The 16251-nt window shown below is 40.9% G+C and overlaps 2 protein-coding genes and 1 long non-coding RNA gene across 5 annotated transcripts in view; 1 reads left to right on the top strand and 2 right to left on the bottom strand.

The window, feature by feature from the left end:
• Positions 1 to 9782, bottom strand: part of ESCO1 (establishment of sister chromatid cohesion N-acetyltransferase 1) — a 28875-nt gene extending 19093 nt beyond the window's left edge. For 2 of the 3 annotated variants that reach the window (XM_048938808.1, XM_048938810.1), the window contains exons 1-7: positions 8818 to 8939; positions 7068 to 7171; positions 6685 to 6883; positions 4711 to 6082; positions 4050 to 4161; positions 2761 to 2830; positions 116 to 230 (exon numbers count right to left, since the gene is read on the bottom strand). In XM_048938808.1, the coding sequence (XP_048794765.1) occupies positions 116 to 230; positions 2761 to 2830; positions 4050 to 4161; positions 4711 to 6082; positions 6685 to 6881 (1866 nt within the window). In that variant the 5' untranslated portion in view covers positions 6882 to 6883; positions 7068 to 7171; positions 8818 to 8939. Of the gene's footprint in view, positions 1 to 115; positions 231 to 2760; positions 2831 to 4049; positions 4162 to 4710; positions 6083 to 6684; positions 6884 to 7067; positions 7172 to 8817; positions 8940 to 9691 lie in introns of those variants that run through there. The other variant, XM_048938809.1, reaches the window with a different exon arrangement.
• On the top strand, positions 9123 to 10502 carry LOC125690463 (uncharacterized). Its single transcript, XR_007375687.1, has 2 exons — positions 9123 to 9235; positions 10006 to 10502. It is a non-coding gene; the product is annotated as an uncharacterized LOC125690463 (long non-coding RNA).
• Positions 10503 to 13970: 3468 nt separating this feature from the next.
• Positions 13971 to 16251, bottom strand: part of ABHD3 (abhydrolase domain containing 3, phospholipase) — a 34177-nt gene continuing 31896 nt past the window's right edge. The window contains exon 11 of the mRNA XM_048940598.1: positions 13971 to 16044. Coding sequence (XP_048796555.1) covers positions 15866 to 16044 — 179 coding nt within the window. The 3' untranslated portion in view covers positions 13971 to 15865. The remainder of the gene's footprint in view (positions 16045 to 16251) is intronic.

Raw genomic sequence — 16251 nt, 5'->3', positions numbered from 1 at the left:
ATAGCAATAGTAGTATATACAAGTGAGGACTTTTGCTCTTAAAAACACAGCACTGCTAATTCAAAAGTAAGCTGTCTGAGAAAACTATAAACCTTACTAAAAGGGCGTTACTTACTATGATCAGCTGCTTTTCACCATCTTTTCCTGCTTCTTTTAGCTTTTGAATGTGCTCCTCAGATGGCAGCAAGTTACTGCACTTTGATGTTAATGTAGGATTTGTCAATGGAGCCCTAGAAATACAAACATATTTCATATTAAGAAGGGACTGCTCATACCTGTCATTCCAGACACTTAAAACCATTGTGATTAGTATAACCAAACTTTGAAAGGATGCAAATGTAAGTTTCAAGCTCCAAAACACAGCCCTATATATTTTAGCTTGCAAACCAGATGGAATAATGGGGAAATAAGAGGACTAACTAAAAATACAGTTTGTGTCTAAACCAATGACAAGATTTTTTTCGTAATGAAAAAAAAAAGGTGGAATTTATTATCAAGTAGGATAGGTTATTCACACCTATTAAGAGAATAAAAACGGAGGTGTTTTCAGAGCATGAAGGATGGTGCCTAATGCCGTTCATTTCCCACACGAGGTTTAGATTACTAGTTACAGGTATCACGTGCCAGGCTGCTGAAGCAAACCCTGTAAGTATTGCCACAAATTCCAGACAGCTCTATAAAACAGATAACATAAATCTCTCAAACTCAATTCAGACTTATTGCTGTCAGTGAGGGAAGATGGGAAGAAGAGAGGGAAGGAGAGAGGGAGGAAGAAGTGGACTTAAGGAATAAAGAATTTAAATTGCTACAATATTCTCAGTCAGTTTAAGTCTGTCACAGTCACACCCCAAAATTTGCATTAACTGGCTACTTCAAGGGTTGCTTTTTTCTGTCTGTAACCTTTTCTGATAAAGCACCTAGAAAGAGAGCTATGCTGTAGCTAATACGCATTACTCGTGCATTATAGCAGGGTACCACAGACAGAATGATGGTTTAAGCCTAGGACAAATCAAGGTAACATGGAAATCAGGCTAAGAAAGCTCTCAGGATATATGCATCCCCATAACAGTAAGGCAATACAGATATTATGGCTAAAAATGTAGTACACTTGAGTAAATGCCAGAAAGCTACTGAACAGTTACGAACGAACACGTTCCTTTAACTAGACTTACATCTACATTAACCCTCACTGCCTGTGAGACTCCACAGAGTATGGTTTAGCACATACAAAAGTGTTGGATAGTCTGAACTGTTAATCTGGCCTCAGAGGAAGAACTGCAAATGAATCATTTTTTGTCTTTGTTATGAATATAGAAAGAAGAAGCAATTGACTAACCACTGTGCCAACTACATTGCTGTTCAAGATTTTAGGGATGAAGAAATTATTTTCTTTAGTATGTCATAGAATCATAGAATCATAGAATCACTAAGGTTGGAAAAGACCTAAAAGATCACCCAGTCCAACCGTTCACCTATTCCCAATAGCTCCTACTAAACCATGTCCCTCAACGCAACATCCAGTCTTTCCTTGAACACCCCCAGGCTCGGTGATTCCACCACCTCCCTGGGCAGTCCATTCCAGTGCCTGACCACCCTTTCTGAAAAGTAATACTTCCTCATGTCCAGCCTGAATTTCCCCTGGCGTAGCTTGAAACCATTCCCCCTGGTCCTATCCCTAATGACACGAGAGAAGAGGCCGACCCCCAGCTCACTACAACCTCCCTTCAGGAAGTTATAGAGAGCAATAAGGTCTCCCCTGAGCCTCCTCTTCTCCAGGCTGAACATTCCCAGCTCCTTCAGCCTCTCCTCATATGGCCTGTGTTCCAGACCCCTCACCAGCTTCGTTGCCCTTCTTTGAACACGTTCCAGGGCCTCAATATCTTTCTTGCAGTGAGGGGCCCAAAACTGGACACAGTACTCGAGGTGCGGCCTCACGAGTGCTGAATATAGGGGAACAATCACCTCTCTGCTCCTGCTTGCAACACTGTTTCTGATGCAAGCCAGGATGCCATTGGCCTTCTTGGCCACCTGGGCACACTGTCGGCTCATGTTCAGCCGAGCATCAATCAATACCCCCAAAACTATAGTAAAAAGCTACAAGTCTACACAATCTGAACATTAGGTACACAGTGTCAGTTTGAACTTAACAGTTCCAACATCCCTTTTCTTTAAGGCAGCTGACCAAAAGAGCACTGAACTTTAGTTTTACAGCAATCACACGAAAGTCTCAAATTAAGTGCTCTTTTCCTTACCTGAAAAAAAACACATATACAAAGAAGATCCTACTTTAAGGATTAGGAAAATCCTTAAAACAAGATGACAAGTAAAATCCTTAAAACAAGTAGACAAAAAAATCCACTAAGCAAAAATCACATAGTAATTCCTCCTTACATACTTTTTCTTAGTCTCCTCTTCAAATCAGATGATTATTAGAAATCACAGAATCACAGAATCACAGAATTGTAGGGGTTGGAAGGGACCTCCAGAGATCATCGAGTCCAACCCCCCAGATGTTTGCCTGACTTTGCTAAACCCTACTTTAAAATAGTACAGTTATTTAAAAGTACTTCCTTCACTTTCTTAACAGAACAAAAATATCTTTTAACAACTAGATAAAATTGAAGTCTATTTTTATTTAATAAAAATAAGAAACTACTGATTTGGAATTGGAAGTTGAGGTTAGGAGAACGGTCTCATAATAAAAACGGTCGTAACTCTAAGAAAGGTTACAGCCATTCCATCACGTATGAAATACTATACCTGTTCTCAGTTTCAGAAGTTTGATTTGTAGATGAAGTGTGTGTCAACTGCTTGGGAGCCAAACCTACAACTAACCAAAGATTGTCATTGCATTAGAAAGTCATTAGCTACAAAGGAAATTTGAACTACACAGCGTGTTCTTTTAAACACTGAAACTAATTTACTGAAGTTCAAGATAATGCTGCAATTTGCTCATAACCAATAAAAAGATGCAACTTTTGAGGCAGTATTCAAGTGTTTCACCACATATACTTAAACAATATGCAATTTTCTTTAACATTTTCTGGGCATTTTTCACGCAGAGCAGCTTGCCAACCGCTAAGCACAGGCAGTAGTGAAACTACACCAGAGTTTATAGTATTAGAATCATAAATGCCATCAGCTGAAGCATGCTCCATGACACTGAAGCAGCAATTTAGAATAGATTTAGAAAAAAAACAAAAAACAAACACCACATTTTCACATTCTCTTACAGCACAGAGTATTCAGCTCTAGAAAAATATCCTAGAATAGTAGTAAAATTGTAACTGGTTAATAGAACAAAATAATTAAGAAGTGCTCTCCAGATCAGATTTTCAAACAAAACAAAACCCTATCAAATAAAGAATTCTAGAACACAAAACAAAAGGATGAACAACTTCAAGGGGAAAGATATGCTAGTGATCCACTGATAGTATTTCTTAATCAAGCGTACTTGAGCTAAAATATTTACATCTCACTAATCACAAGGTCTTACAAACAGAATTCACAGGCTGAAAAAAACTAAAATACATAATAAAATGGGAGAGCGATTACACAATTCATAAGTTGGTCAAGATTAAGCACAACAAATTAGAAGAAAGAAGTGCTGATATCTATGCAAAAGAAGTGGGAACCAGTAGAGGATCATCAACAAAAAGAGACACAAATTGAAAAATTGCAGGTTTTCTTATTAATTTATTACACGGAAAGGTTGTTCTTTGTGCTTGCTTATGAATAAGTTGTCACTTCACTTACGCTGAAATGGAGCACATTAAAGCATTAAAATATTCATGCATAAAGCACAAAGAATTACCAGAAGTAGAGCTGGGAAGAAAAATATACTACTTCTCACTTCAGAACCCTCAGATAAAACCACATTTGCTGCTACTAACATGGTTATTGTGTTAGGTGCAAAGATAGATTAAAACCTTCAGAGAACAGCTCCAGTTCTGGAAGTTTGGCTCTGTGAAACATCCCTCTGGAAGGAATACTGTTACTTCCAATGCAGCTGATCAGAAAAAGAACAAAAATTATTAGTAAGCAATTACCTTGTGGGTTGCATTCTCCAGGCTCTTTTTTTAATTGTTTTGATGGTTTAGGAGCTGTAAGATGCTTGACTGGAGAGCTTTCTGGACTTGATTCCAAACGTAATTCGAAGTTCTAAATAAAACACAGAAGATTAGATTTAAATTAAAAAAAGCAAACAACTATTTAATGCCTCTAATATATTATCAAAACCACTCAATTAACACAGTATTAACACCTTGAATACAGCACCAGTTTTTCCTATTTCAATCATACATTGAAATTCAATTTCAAGTAGACAAAATGCATCAGCTTAGGTAGTCCATACTGAAGTAGAGAACACTCCCCCCACTCCACTTCTTTTAATGCATCTTTTCAGAAAAGCTTAAGTCATCACAAAACATCCAGATGAACCTGTACAACCTTTGGCTGCAGCAGGAAATTTTTAACCACCAACATTTAATTGGCTAAGGAACTTGGGAGAATGAACAGATCCATTTTCCAGTTTACTGACATTTCATCTATGATAACACATCAGTGACAGGACCTTTAACACATCTGAAAGCGTAAGTTACTGTAAAATAAAGTCATTGTTAAAACAAACCTTCTAAGCAGGGCATTCTCAGAAGACAAAACAGACTCAGAACACCCTCCCCATCACGCGCTGTAACTAAAATGACTTACCTCATCAGGTCGTGGCTCAGAGAAATGTTTTGTCAAATTATGCAACAAACCATTTTCCGCACCTCTTTTCGTGGGTTGTTTCATTTCTAATGCCACTTCTTTACTTCCAGCTCTTTCAGATAAAGGGTCTGACTTGTCCTGCACACAAGTTGCACTTTCATTCTCAGACAGTCTTGTCACTGGCAGCTGACCTTCTGCTTTAGAATGCTGTGCTTCTGTAGCTATTTGACTTGCCTCTGAAACTTCAGGGAAATTTTTTAACAAAGAAAGCTTGGGGGCATTAACAGAATTTAAGTTAGTCTGCTTCACGTTATTAGCTTTCAGTAATTTGATTTTGGTCCATTTAGAGTTTTTGTTTGAGGAGTTACTTCTACCATTCAAAGTACACTTGACAGGCATTCCTTTTTTGCTAGGGAAAAAACGTTTGCACTGAGTACTTTGAGCAGGTTCTTTCTGAGTAAGCGTTTCACTTTGTTGCAGCTGTACTTCAGCATGCTTTTCTTCTTCTGTTTTACTACACTCAGCATTAGGGGAATCTTTCTTCACCTCTACTGTATCTGACTCAATTTCACCCGCAATTTCTTCACAGAGTTCAAGGATGCTCACCCTTTTGGATTTCACATCACTCTCGGGTTGATCAGCTACTTTTGTTTCACTTACAGATGGCTGTGAAACCTTGTTTGCCTTGATACTGCCTTTTACGTTCTGGTGCGCTTGCTGCTTTTCCTTAGATACTGTCTTAGAATTTGGCTTTGGAGAATCTACTTTCGCTTTCTTTGTGCTGCTAGGAATTGGAGATACAGGGTCTTTTTGGTCTTTCTTAACTCCTTCAAGGTCGTCATCAGGACATAACGACGAGTCTTCAACGCTACGTTGAAGACTTTTTGAATTGTCATTTTTCTTGTCTGTCTTACACTTCTTCTCTTTCGGAGAGCTGGTCACTTCTACATGTGTTTCTTTATCTTCTGCATTGTTTGACTTTATTTTGGTATTTTTCTGCTCTGCTTTCTCTCCAGCAGGCTGAAGCACTTTTGGTGCAACATTGTGAGCAGGTTTCTTCGCCTGGCTACTCTGTTTTACATCCAAAGGTTTTCCTTCTTTAACTTCTCTGCTGCGAAGGGATCGTGCAGACTCTTCTACATGTGTTAGCTGCTGCAGCCTCTGTGATCTCCTCGCACCAGGCTCACTTGGAGCAGTTACGCATTTTGACCTAGGAATTTCTTGCACAGTTTTTTTCTGGCACACCTCTTTACTTTTTGTAGATTTGGGCTGCTGTTGGACCTTTTTGTCAGGTACTGTTTTACTATTTGAATTGAATCCCGACGACCTTGTAGTCATGCGTGTTCCTAGTTCACATTCATTTGCATTGACACTGAAATATTCAAATAATTATTCTTCAGCACCCAGAAAAATCCAATTTGTCATTAAAAATGTCACATTCCTACTAACCTCTGCTTGTGGTTTGTTGGTTTTTTCCCCCCTCTTTATAAGAAATCATATATTTGTAATACTTTTAGAATCACTTTCTTGCAATCTGTCTAAAGAGACATCACTTCCACCTGGTTACTCTTAAGTGCAGTGCTCAATGCCTTTTTACGTATTGCAAGACTGAACCATGAACTCCACATGAATGCCCGTAGTAGGCAACGCAACAAATGCCTTCCAACATTTCTAGCACATGTTAGTTGTTGATACTTGTAGCTTTTAAATGAAGTATTAGCTTTATTTTCCCCTCCAGAACCCTTTCTGAAGGAGTCCTTCTGGATTTCAAGACACTAAAATGGTTCCGGAAAAAGATCATGTAGAAGATATCAAAATGATAAAGCTGATTGTCCCACTAGCAATATTTAACTATTTAATATTTAACTATTTTAACTACCTTTAACTCCAATTCACTCTCTTTATACTGTTTTCTGCCCTAATTCAGTCTAGGAAGAAAATGTAGAATAATCACTTATTTGCTTTATCACTGACCTGTTTGATTTGACAGAGGTTCTGAGTACAGTTTTCTCCTGCACTGCACACTGATTAGAGTTCGATTTATTTGAAACATGTTTTGCATCTGACACCTCTTTCTCCTTCTTTGCTGATGATGGTCTGCTGTTCTTGTCCAGCCTGGGACGTTTAGCAGACGGTTCTACTAACGCAGACTTCCTTTTCTGAGCTGCCATTTCTGTAAAACACAACAATTGATTCAGCTTTCAAAGTCTTTGACAGCTGTTACAATAGAATCAAAGATCTGCCCCTTTTACAAAATAAACCAACTGATATTCACTTTTCCTTTTAGAGGCAGGCCATGCTAACTTTGTTCAGAGAGCAAGTCATTGAAGCAACCAAATTACATTTATTTTACTTACAGGTTTTTACAAGAGGCAATCGATGTTTAGGCCAAAGTAACTGATCACGGTGTGCCAAGAGCATTCCTTACGTATATGCTTACAAACAAGACGTTTCATGACACCTATGAAAAGCACAACATGTTCACACAGCACTTAGATCAAGTCAGTACTTTATTAAGTTTCTTCTCAGACTCTGAACTCAATATTCCCACCCTTTTCCAACCCCTCAAACAATACTTAAAACTTCTTTGATATTCAATTTAAAAACAAACAGACAAAGATTTCTGCTTTTATTTACACATCTCAGAATGCTGGGCATTTTGCTGTCTTACCTCTTGAACTGTGGCAGATACAGTACATATTTCAAGTTTCTTGGCCTTTTGCATTTTTCCAGAAAACAGTAAGGTGCCCTTTTTTCATAGTGGGCCTCCTCACAACTCTGTGTATCCCAGCAACAGCAATTCATTACATTCTAAGTTTTGAGTCTGCTTCTACAGAACTTTAAGGACATCAGCAACTGTCTACAACTTCTCCATCTAATACCAGTTATGCTACGGTTCAGAGACAGAAAGTCTAGGAAGTAGCATTTTTGAGACATTTGCCCTGGGCATTATGCAAGATGATGTCTCCTGAAACAATATTAAAGAAGCAGCAATTAATAAGCACTAGAGTCTAAAAACTGACAGATTCTTGGTGAAGCCATTCCAGGCTCTTTTACACCTGTGGCTTCTACAGCTTTTAAGTTCTCTTATCAAAGGTACCATTTTAAGCAATAATTGTTCAGTAAAGGTATAATCATCTCTCTAAAAAGTTGAGGTTGCTGGAAGACACAGTGCTCAGAACTTCCCTACCACCTTTTTAGGTCAAGATTTATCCATTAATTTTTGCCAAGGACAGCCAGACAAATTTCTAAAAGAGAACTCTAATAGTTTTCAAGTGTTAACTCATCCGATGTAAAGAAACAGATTTCACAGTCAAGCAGGAACTTCACAATTACCAGCTATACAACACTGCTTAGATATTTCGTTTCAGCACAACATCAGTCAGCCTTCCAGCACTCACAAACACATGCCTTTTTCCCAGCAATTTGGCAGATGCTCACATTAAGCAACTTTTAATAACCATTCATCATACAGAAAGAAAAGAGCTATGTATTCTTTCCAATATTTCACACCTACAATTGTCATTAACCCCATTATCATTTACCCACTCTCTTGTGAGGCCATCTCTAAACACACAAGATGAACGATGCTCAAATTTAGACAGACACCAATGCTGTTTTCTGACTTTCTTGTTTAAAGAAGTCATGTGACCAGCAACATACATTTGAAGTGGCATTAAAGAACATAAATAATGAAAAAAAATCTCTAATAGCACTTCTCATATTGATTCTTTTCCAGGTTGGATGGGGCCCTCAGCAGTCTGATCTAGTGGTTGCCAACTATGTCCATGGCAGAGTCCCTTCCCTTGATGGTCCCTTCCAACCTAAGCCATTCTTTGATTCTATTTCCATGTCTCTCCCTAAGAAGCAGAAAACAGAGCCTTGCTAATAGCGAATGTGCTCTGTGCCATATAGGAAAAACAAGTTTTCCACTCCCCAAAGTCAAGAGATGCAGTATGGCCAGCTTACAACTGCACTCAGGACAAAAACACGAGGCACAGAGACCAAATGAAGCTGTGGGCTTACAGTCTCTTAGTTCAGAGAACACCAGTGACTCCCAGCATCGGTGGGATCTTGGTGACACACACACCATGCAGCCACACAGACCTTCCTGGTGCTTTCCAGCCACTCCGGGCCACATGACAGGGCACGTTCAAGGAAGACTTTCAAGAGCAAAGCAAAAACTGCGATCCTTCCCTCGTCGGTACTGCTTTTCAGGGCACTGACAAATCATCCTCCTTCCACAAACAGCTCCGGCTTCTTAGCAGCCAATCCCTCTCTCCTAACGCCGTCGGCAGCTGGGCAAGGACCTGCCAGTTCTTCAGTTCCTGCCCCGAAGAAGTCCCTCTGGTACAAAGCCAGGTTAGGAGAAGGGAAGGCGCTGAAGAAACGCGAGAACAAACTAAGCAACGACCAAAGCTTTCGCTACACGAAGTGGAGGAGAGCCCAGCGACGCCGCAGCACCCACAGCGCCGAACCCCCGAGGCAGGAACGAGCCTTCGGCTTCTGACGGGCTGGAGAGGAGGTGAGGGGGGGAGGGGGGAGGGGAGACACCTGCCTGACAGGGCCGGGCTGACATACGGACCTCGGAACTTCAGAGAAAGGCCAAGGGAAGGCCTCGGCGCGGGCCCGGTACCGCCCCACGGCCACAGCACTGTCGGAGCGGGACCCGCCGGAGCCCCACAGCCGGACGGGCCCTCCTCAGAGCGGGGCGACCGTTCCCGCGGGGCGAGGGGGGCGCTGAAGGAAACGGCCGCGCGCCGCCGGGCACGACGACAGCCGGCACCGCCCGCTCGCCCCCGCCACGATCGCGGGGCTCGGCGGCCGGCGGCAGGCCCGGGCCGGCAGGCCCGAGGCGGAGAGAAGGCACGGCTCCGCGAAGCGCTGCCGGCGCGGAGCCGACGAGAGCCACCATCAGGCGGCGGCCCGTACCCGCGGGCGGGAGCGACTCCTGGACCAACCGCCCGCCCGGCCCGCTTACCTCGCGCCAGGGTAGGGACGTGCGGCGGCGCCGAGCCGCCCTCCGCACCGGGCTGCCAGCTGCGGGATCGGGGCGGGGGGAGGAGGGGCGGGGCGGAGAGGGTGGGCGGAGCGCGGAGCGGCTCACATCCGGGCATTGCCGCAGGGAGGGGCTGCGCAGGCGCAGTAGGGCGTCGCTTCGGCTGGTGGTGCCGTGCGGTTGTGTGGCGGGCTTTTCCTTCGCGCTGTCCTCTGGGCTGAGGTGCCTGCACCAACAAGCGGGGATTCATAGGCTTATTAAAGGTTGGAAAAGACCGTTAATGTCATCTCTTTCAGCCATCGGCCCGTCCCTATCGTGCCTGTTGACCTCGTCTCTCAGTGCCGCATCCACACGGTTCTTGAACGCCGCCGGGGACGGTGACTGCAGCACCTCCCTGGGCAGCCTGTGCCGTTGCCTCACAGCTCTGTATGAGAAGAAATTTCTCCTAATATCCAACCTGAACTTCCCCTGGTGCAATATGATGCCACTCCTGCTCGTCTCATCGCCGCTGTCTGACCACGTTTGGCAGTAAGATGCCGGCAGCAGGGCAAGTTGTGCACCGTGTTTCACAAATCATTCTATAGCATAACCATGCATCTGTAATTTTTTTTTCTCTGTTCTCTGAGATGTGTCAGTCTTATTAATTCAGTGAAGAGACAGTCTTAAAGATTCATATTTTTCCAACAGCAGATCTGTAGCTTAAGAGACTTGCCCCTTCCCTTTGGCAATTAGTCAATATTCCTACAGCAATTACATCAATTAAACATATAGGAGAAGCATTTTTGGAAAAGAACTTATTGTATGACTGTCTTACTAGAAGCTTGCATCAGCAGCTAGATTCTCCTTTGAGAGTTAGATTCATGACTACAATTTAGGAGCAGTTTGGCTGTGTAATATAGAAAGTTTAGGTTTTTTAGCATGCTGCTACCTCCAACAACTTTAGTGAACTTTGACAGGAAATCAAGATAGTGCACAGTACCTCTGCCAATATTTGAGATCTGTATTTCAGAGCTACCCAGCATTAAACTTTCTCTAAATATTCCTTTGTTAATATTTGAAGTATTTTGAAGATGATATTTTCATTTTGATACTAAAATTTTTAGTCCTTTTTTTATAATCTCAAACATTTTGTTGTTTCTATAGCTGTTAGATATACTAGATTAACTGTTGGGAAGCATACACAAGTTGCTGAATGATTTTTTTTTATATATATATAAATCAAATTATTTAGAGGCATTTTGCCTTACCTGTAATTTCCCCCCCTTTATTATCTGAAATAAGGATCTTCCCTTGATAAGTCTTCTTTCTTGACAAACTTCTCTGAAGCACAGTTTCTCCTAGGCAAATGGAGATTTTCAGCAGCTGCAGTGTTTGAAAAAGCTGATAGCAAGGAAATGTTATTTATAACTTCCTGTTACAGCTTCTTTTCAATGCATGATAATCTGCTGTGACTTTACAGTGAATGCAGCAGCACATGGTCCCTTGTAGGTTATTGCAGGAGTGCAGAATTCTTTCCAGATGAACGATACTTTAGTCACTGGTTTGCCTGTAAACTTCCTGGAGGATGATAAAAGCATTTTTTAATGTGATGGCTAGCTTTGTAAACTTAGCAAGATATTTTTACATCCTTTTTTCTTAGCACCATGAAGCAAGTAAAGCTAGGTTTTTCTCACATCCTTCCATGGAATAGTAATCTGCTGAACAGCAAATTTTTGTAAAGAAGCAAGCGTTCTTGTAAAGCATTGCATTCCAAAACTCAAGAAAACTCAGGTAATGGAATAGAAGAATACGAGTAAACTTCCAGCTTTCCCACAGAAGGTGGCAGCATTGGAAGCACTAATTTCAGTTTGAGTGTTCGAGCTGATGTCTCCCCTGCTGATAGGACAGGAGCGTCTCAGAAATGCGTTCTCCTCAGAGGATGTGGTGACTGTGAACAACAGTGCTTAGGGGCAGTTTTACTCTGAGTCTAGAGGACTTGCAGAGGAAGGAGAAACTGCATTCACACAGGTGCAGTGTGTTGATTGAACAGGTGTAAAGCCAGAAGGATTTTATTTTAACCTAGCTTTATTTACTAATTTTAAGTGTAATACTGCTGGAGTGCCTGCTAATGGCAGCTGACTCAAGAAGGAAGTGCTGCGTACTTGCAGTCTGAGTTCTTGATCCTGTGTCCTACCATGGCAGTCCTGCTAGCACAGAGACCTTGCAGCCCCTTTGACATGTTAACACATACTGAACCTGCCTGGCTGGTTATCAGGTACCTCATCTGGGCAAGGAAGTGGTGACTGACAGATGCAGAAGTAGTTGTTGCTTAAACCTCTCTGCTGTGATTAACCCTGCACACGCTGCCAGTGCATCTGAAGAATTTCTCAGTCAGGTTAGCCAAAGCCACATGTGAAGCTGGTTTAGACTAGTGGTTTTCTAATCACTGTATAGTTCCTTTAATGGATCGGAAAGGAAGCTGAGACAGCACGGGGATCTTATTCCTATCCTTTCTGCAGATTCATGAAGTCCCCATACTCTCATCCAAGAGGAGGGAAGAGGCTGGATTCTTGCATGTCTAGTAGGAAAAAAAAAAAAAGAAAAAAAAAAAGGACAGGAAAATTGTATCCCACAGAAGAAGAGGTTTTTGCCAGTGAAGAACTACTGACCATTGTGGGTTCCTGTGTGTTTGGCAGATTTTTGCTTTCCCTCTCTTGGAATGGAAATAAATAATAATATGTATGTGTATACATATATATGGCTGGGATATTTCTACAGCAGTTATCTGCAGTTGTTGTCTTCCAGGCTGGCAAGAAACATTGCTAACCTGTTTCGAGGAAGGGAATCAGCGTGTATGTTGGAGATATAGCTATGTCTGGTTTGCAGTGATTTGGGGCCAGGCCAGTGATTGTAAATGTGTGTCAGTTGTGCGTGAGAGGTCCAAACAATTACAGAAAAAGGGAAGGGGCCCAAAGTCTGAAATGTTTGGGAACTGTTAAGAAAAACAAGCTGCTTTGTTTTGTTGGCTTGAAGGGCTCAAGCAATTGCCTACTGGATATCAGTTGGAAGAGGCAACTTGCAGCTGAGAGGAGGTAGGGAGCTTCCAGAAACACATATTGGATGTAACTCTGGAAAGGAGAGGCCTTTTCCAATCCCTGTAGTGGTCAGTCTAGTTCTTAGAGTGACTGTGCTCCATGACAGTCAGCATGTGGATGTCTGAATGTTGATACTCGGTGCCTTATGAACACAACCATGAGGACCTGCTTCATGCCAATGGCATTAATTGCCATTTCATCAACAGCAGCTCTCATGGAGTTGTTTACTGCTCTCCATTGCCCGTTCTGGTTAAGTCTTGTAAGCCATACTTGTGTGTGTTCTGGCTTCCTAAAAAAAGCATTAATCCTTCTGTTCATTGTGAAATGTATGCAATGGGTTAGTTTCTTTGCATCCTTAGAAAAATATTTTCATTCCTATTCTAAATTTTCATTTTGTCTAGGTCTATTTGACAAGACTTAATACATTGTACTCTAAAACCTTAGTCTTTGCTTAGATCCAGCATGGTTTCTGGGTGACTGAAGGTCTCACAGGTATAAACAGTACATTGCATAAGCTCCAAGAGCAAGCTGAGGTTATGTTCTGGAGCATATCTGTAATAGGCACCCTTGTGAGCAGGAGGATTGCACTAGACAGTTTTTAGATTTTCCTTTCAACTTCAGCTATTACACAGTTCTGAAGCAAGAAGAAAGTTGCAATTACAAAGTGTCTGTACCTTTGTGACTTGGAATTTTGTTCTCATTACCTGTCTTTCCACTAACCTGTTTTGCTAACAACGTTGTTCTCCCCATCTCCAACACCTGTTTCCCTATTGCTGTTTGCTTTCTCAGATTCCCATGAAAAGCCAAAGAGCCTATATGAATTCACACTTCTGAACAGAGTGCACATCCTGGACTCAGTATTTTAGCTTGCTAGTGAAGCTTTGTGTACAACATATAAAATACTACATAGGAAAATTTCTTATAGTGTTTCTTATTAGCTCTTGTGTCTCTTTAGCTCTTAAGTGTCTGTATCTTATATTTCAGAAAATCTGACCAGGAAAGTTTGAAGGTAACCACAGTAAAATTTGATTGTTGTCTCTCAGCATTCAGTGCTTTGGACAGAGCATTTTCCCCAACAGGATGTGAGCAAAAGCACTCTACATCGAGGGAATGACAAACACTTAATAGATACTTATAAAGAGAAATGTATCATGTGGATCTGTGTGTGGAATTGGACCTAAATGAAATAAGTGCAAAGAGACGGGAATTCTGCCATCAACCATGTTACTTTTATTTAATAAGTAAGGTGTGTTTTTAATATAAGTGTTTTTTTATTTTTATTTTGCTGCTGAGTTTTCAACAGTACCGTACCCGAATGATTTTACAAATGTAATGCTCAATACACAGTTTATTGCTCATTGTTTTTGTAAGAACATAACTTCTATAATGGGAATGAATTTAAGAATGAGTAAGGCACCCTACTAATGTGCTGATTTCATCTGTTGTAGCAACATGCATAAAATTTCATTTTGCTTTTCCCACTGTCCTTATTAGGTAAGAAGTAAGTTAGACTTTATTATCTGTACAAAGCCCAATGCCTTACCTAAAAAGTCAAAACTTGAAAACACTTCCTAATTTTTAACGTAACCTCCCACCTTATAAAATTAGCTTTCATGCAGTGTATCTTGATTTCTGCTTTATCTGAAGGCAAAAGTTAATTATGTTCTTCCCTTGCCTTTGCCTTTAGTAGGATACTTGCCTTGCAAGAGGACTGTTCACATGCTACTTAAGACAGATGACTTGACTTGCTTTCTATCCACGTTTTCTTCTTGCACTGACCCTGTTCAAAACATAATGAAAATGCAAAGGCATCTCCACTGCCTGATTTTGTGATGCTGGGCCCAAAACAATCATTAGCATGGGAGAGAACCTCCACAGAAGCCACTTACAAGATTTCGTTTCACTCTGCCCTAAATTAGACCTTCCCAGCAGTTTTCAGAGTTGTCCGTTTTCCTCGAGGATCCACTGTAGCTCTTTCTCTTTCAGGGCTGCAAACAGCACTGTCTCAGGCAGCCACCTCATAAGCCACCAGGGCAGCAATCAGTTTGTGGAGGCTTCAATGACTGACAACCTATTGCTGAAGTGCAGACACGTGATCAAATAAGCAAACCAATGACACCACCATGTCCAGCTCCCACCTTTCTTGAAACACTTTGTTACACTCTTATTGGAAATTATTGGAAACGATAGCAGAGATAATGGATTCAGAATGATACATTTTTTAATTTAAAACAGACTATATCATAATTTCCTAGTGCTCTATGGTTTCTTATTTAAAACTGTAACGTTCTTGCAAGGTAATACAAACATAACAGACAGTAATTGAATTTACCAGTTATATGGAGTATCTAGTACAGATATGACAATGCCCAGCTATACACAAACATTGAAATGCAAAATGTCTTTTAATTACATAAGTTATTACAGTACTCTTTTAAAGGAATCTTTTGGTTATATGTAAACGCTATACATAAGCCGCATAAAAAAATACACATGTAAAATGAATATGGCATTGGCATAGTTTAAAACACAGTAACTAGCCCTAAATCTGGATATTGTCAGGGTAAAACAGCAAAAGCTGATCAGTCTAATGCTACGGAATAGCATGCCACAATTTAGACTTGTTTGAAGAACCAGTGCTTCTTTGAGTTCCTTCCTTATGTTTTCTTAAGATCTTCAGCTAAGGAATGGGCCAACTTGTACTATGTTTGGCAGGACAATAAATGTTATTTTGAATGTTGCCATTTTAATATTAAAAGCCATCTAAATTAACTCTCCTAAATATGTACTGGTTTAAATTGAAATCTTGAGGAATTACAATCTATTTGCTTGATGATTTTGGTTAAGTGCAATTTGATGTATGCAGAATGCTGTTTCATTTAAGATCATTCTTAGTAAGGCATATTAAAAATAAATACAAAAGTGACAACATATTATTTAGTTTCTTGCTACAAAATCTTAGGCAAAAAATATTTTTGCGTGTAGTAATGGACTTTCTCCATTTGCTGGCTTATGGTAGTTAAAATTTGTGCATTAAGCTTAACTGCCCTTGTTGGAATGTGCCATTGTGCTATAGCCAAAGCTACATGCTAAAGATTTTGTTTCCATGCTCAAACACAGCTTGCACAAACTGCTTGAAGACTCTGTCCATGTAAGTGCACTTTCTTGGCCATATTCCTTCCAGAAAACCAATGTGGCCTCCACAAGAAGTCAGAACCAAAGCTACATTTGCATTTTGTTTGGCAGTTTCCACCGGTATAGCTAAAAGGGAGGAAAAAGAACTTTAGGTATTTATCACGCTATATATGAATAAATACGCACTATAAGCTTAAATGTAGAGCAGGGGTTAGAAACTGAGCTGTGTTAAAAGCCATTTCTGCCTCTTCAGGTTTTCTGTGTGATCCTTCTGGCTGCTGTAAAACTGTCAGAAATCACGTGTTCATGTTTTTCACTGAGAGGGAGACAAGG

Source organism: Lagopus muta, chromosome 3, assembly GCF_023343835.1.
Source record: "Lagopus muta isolate bLagMut1 chromosome 3, bLagMut1 primary, whole genome shotgun sequence".
Lineage (NCBI taxonomy): Eukaryota > Metazoa > Chordata > Aves > Galliformes > Phasianidae > Lagopus > Lagopus muta.
The sequence above is the reverse complement of the archived record's forward strand: the minus strand, read 5'-3'. Positions and strand labels throughout refer to the sequence as shown.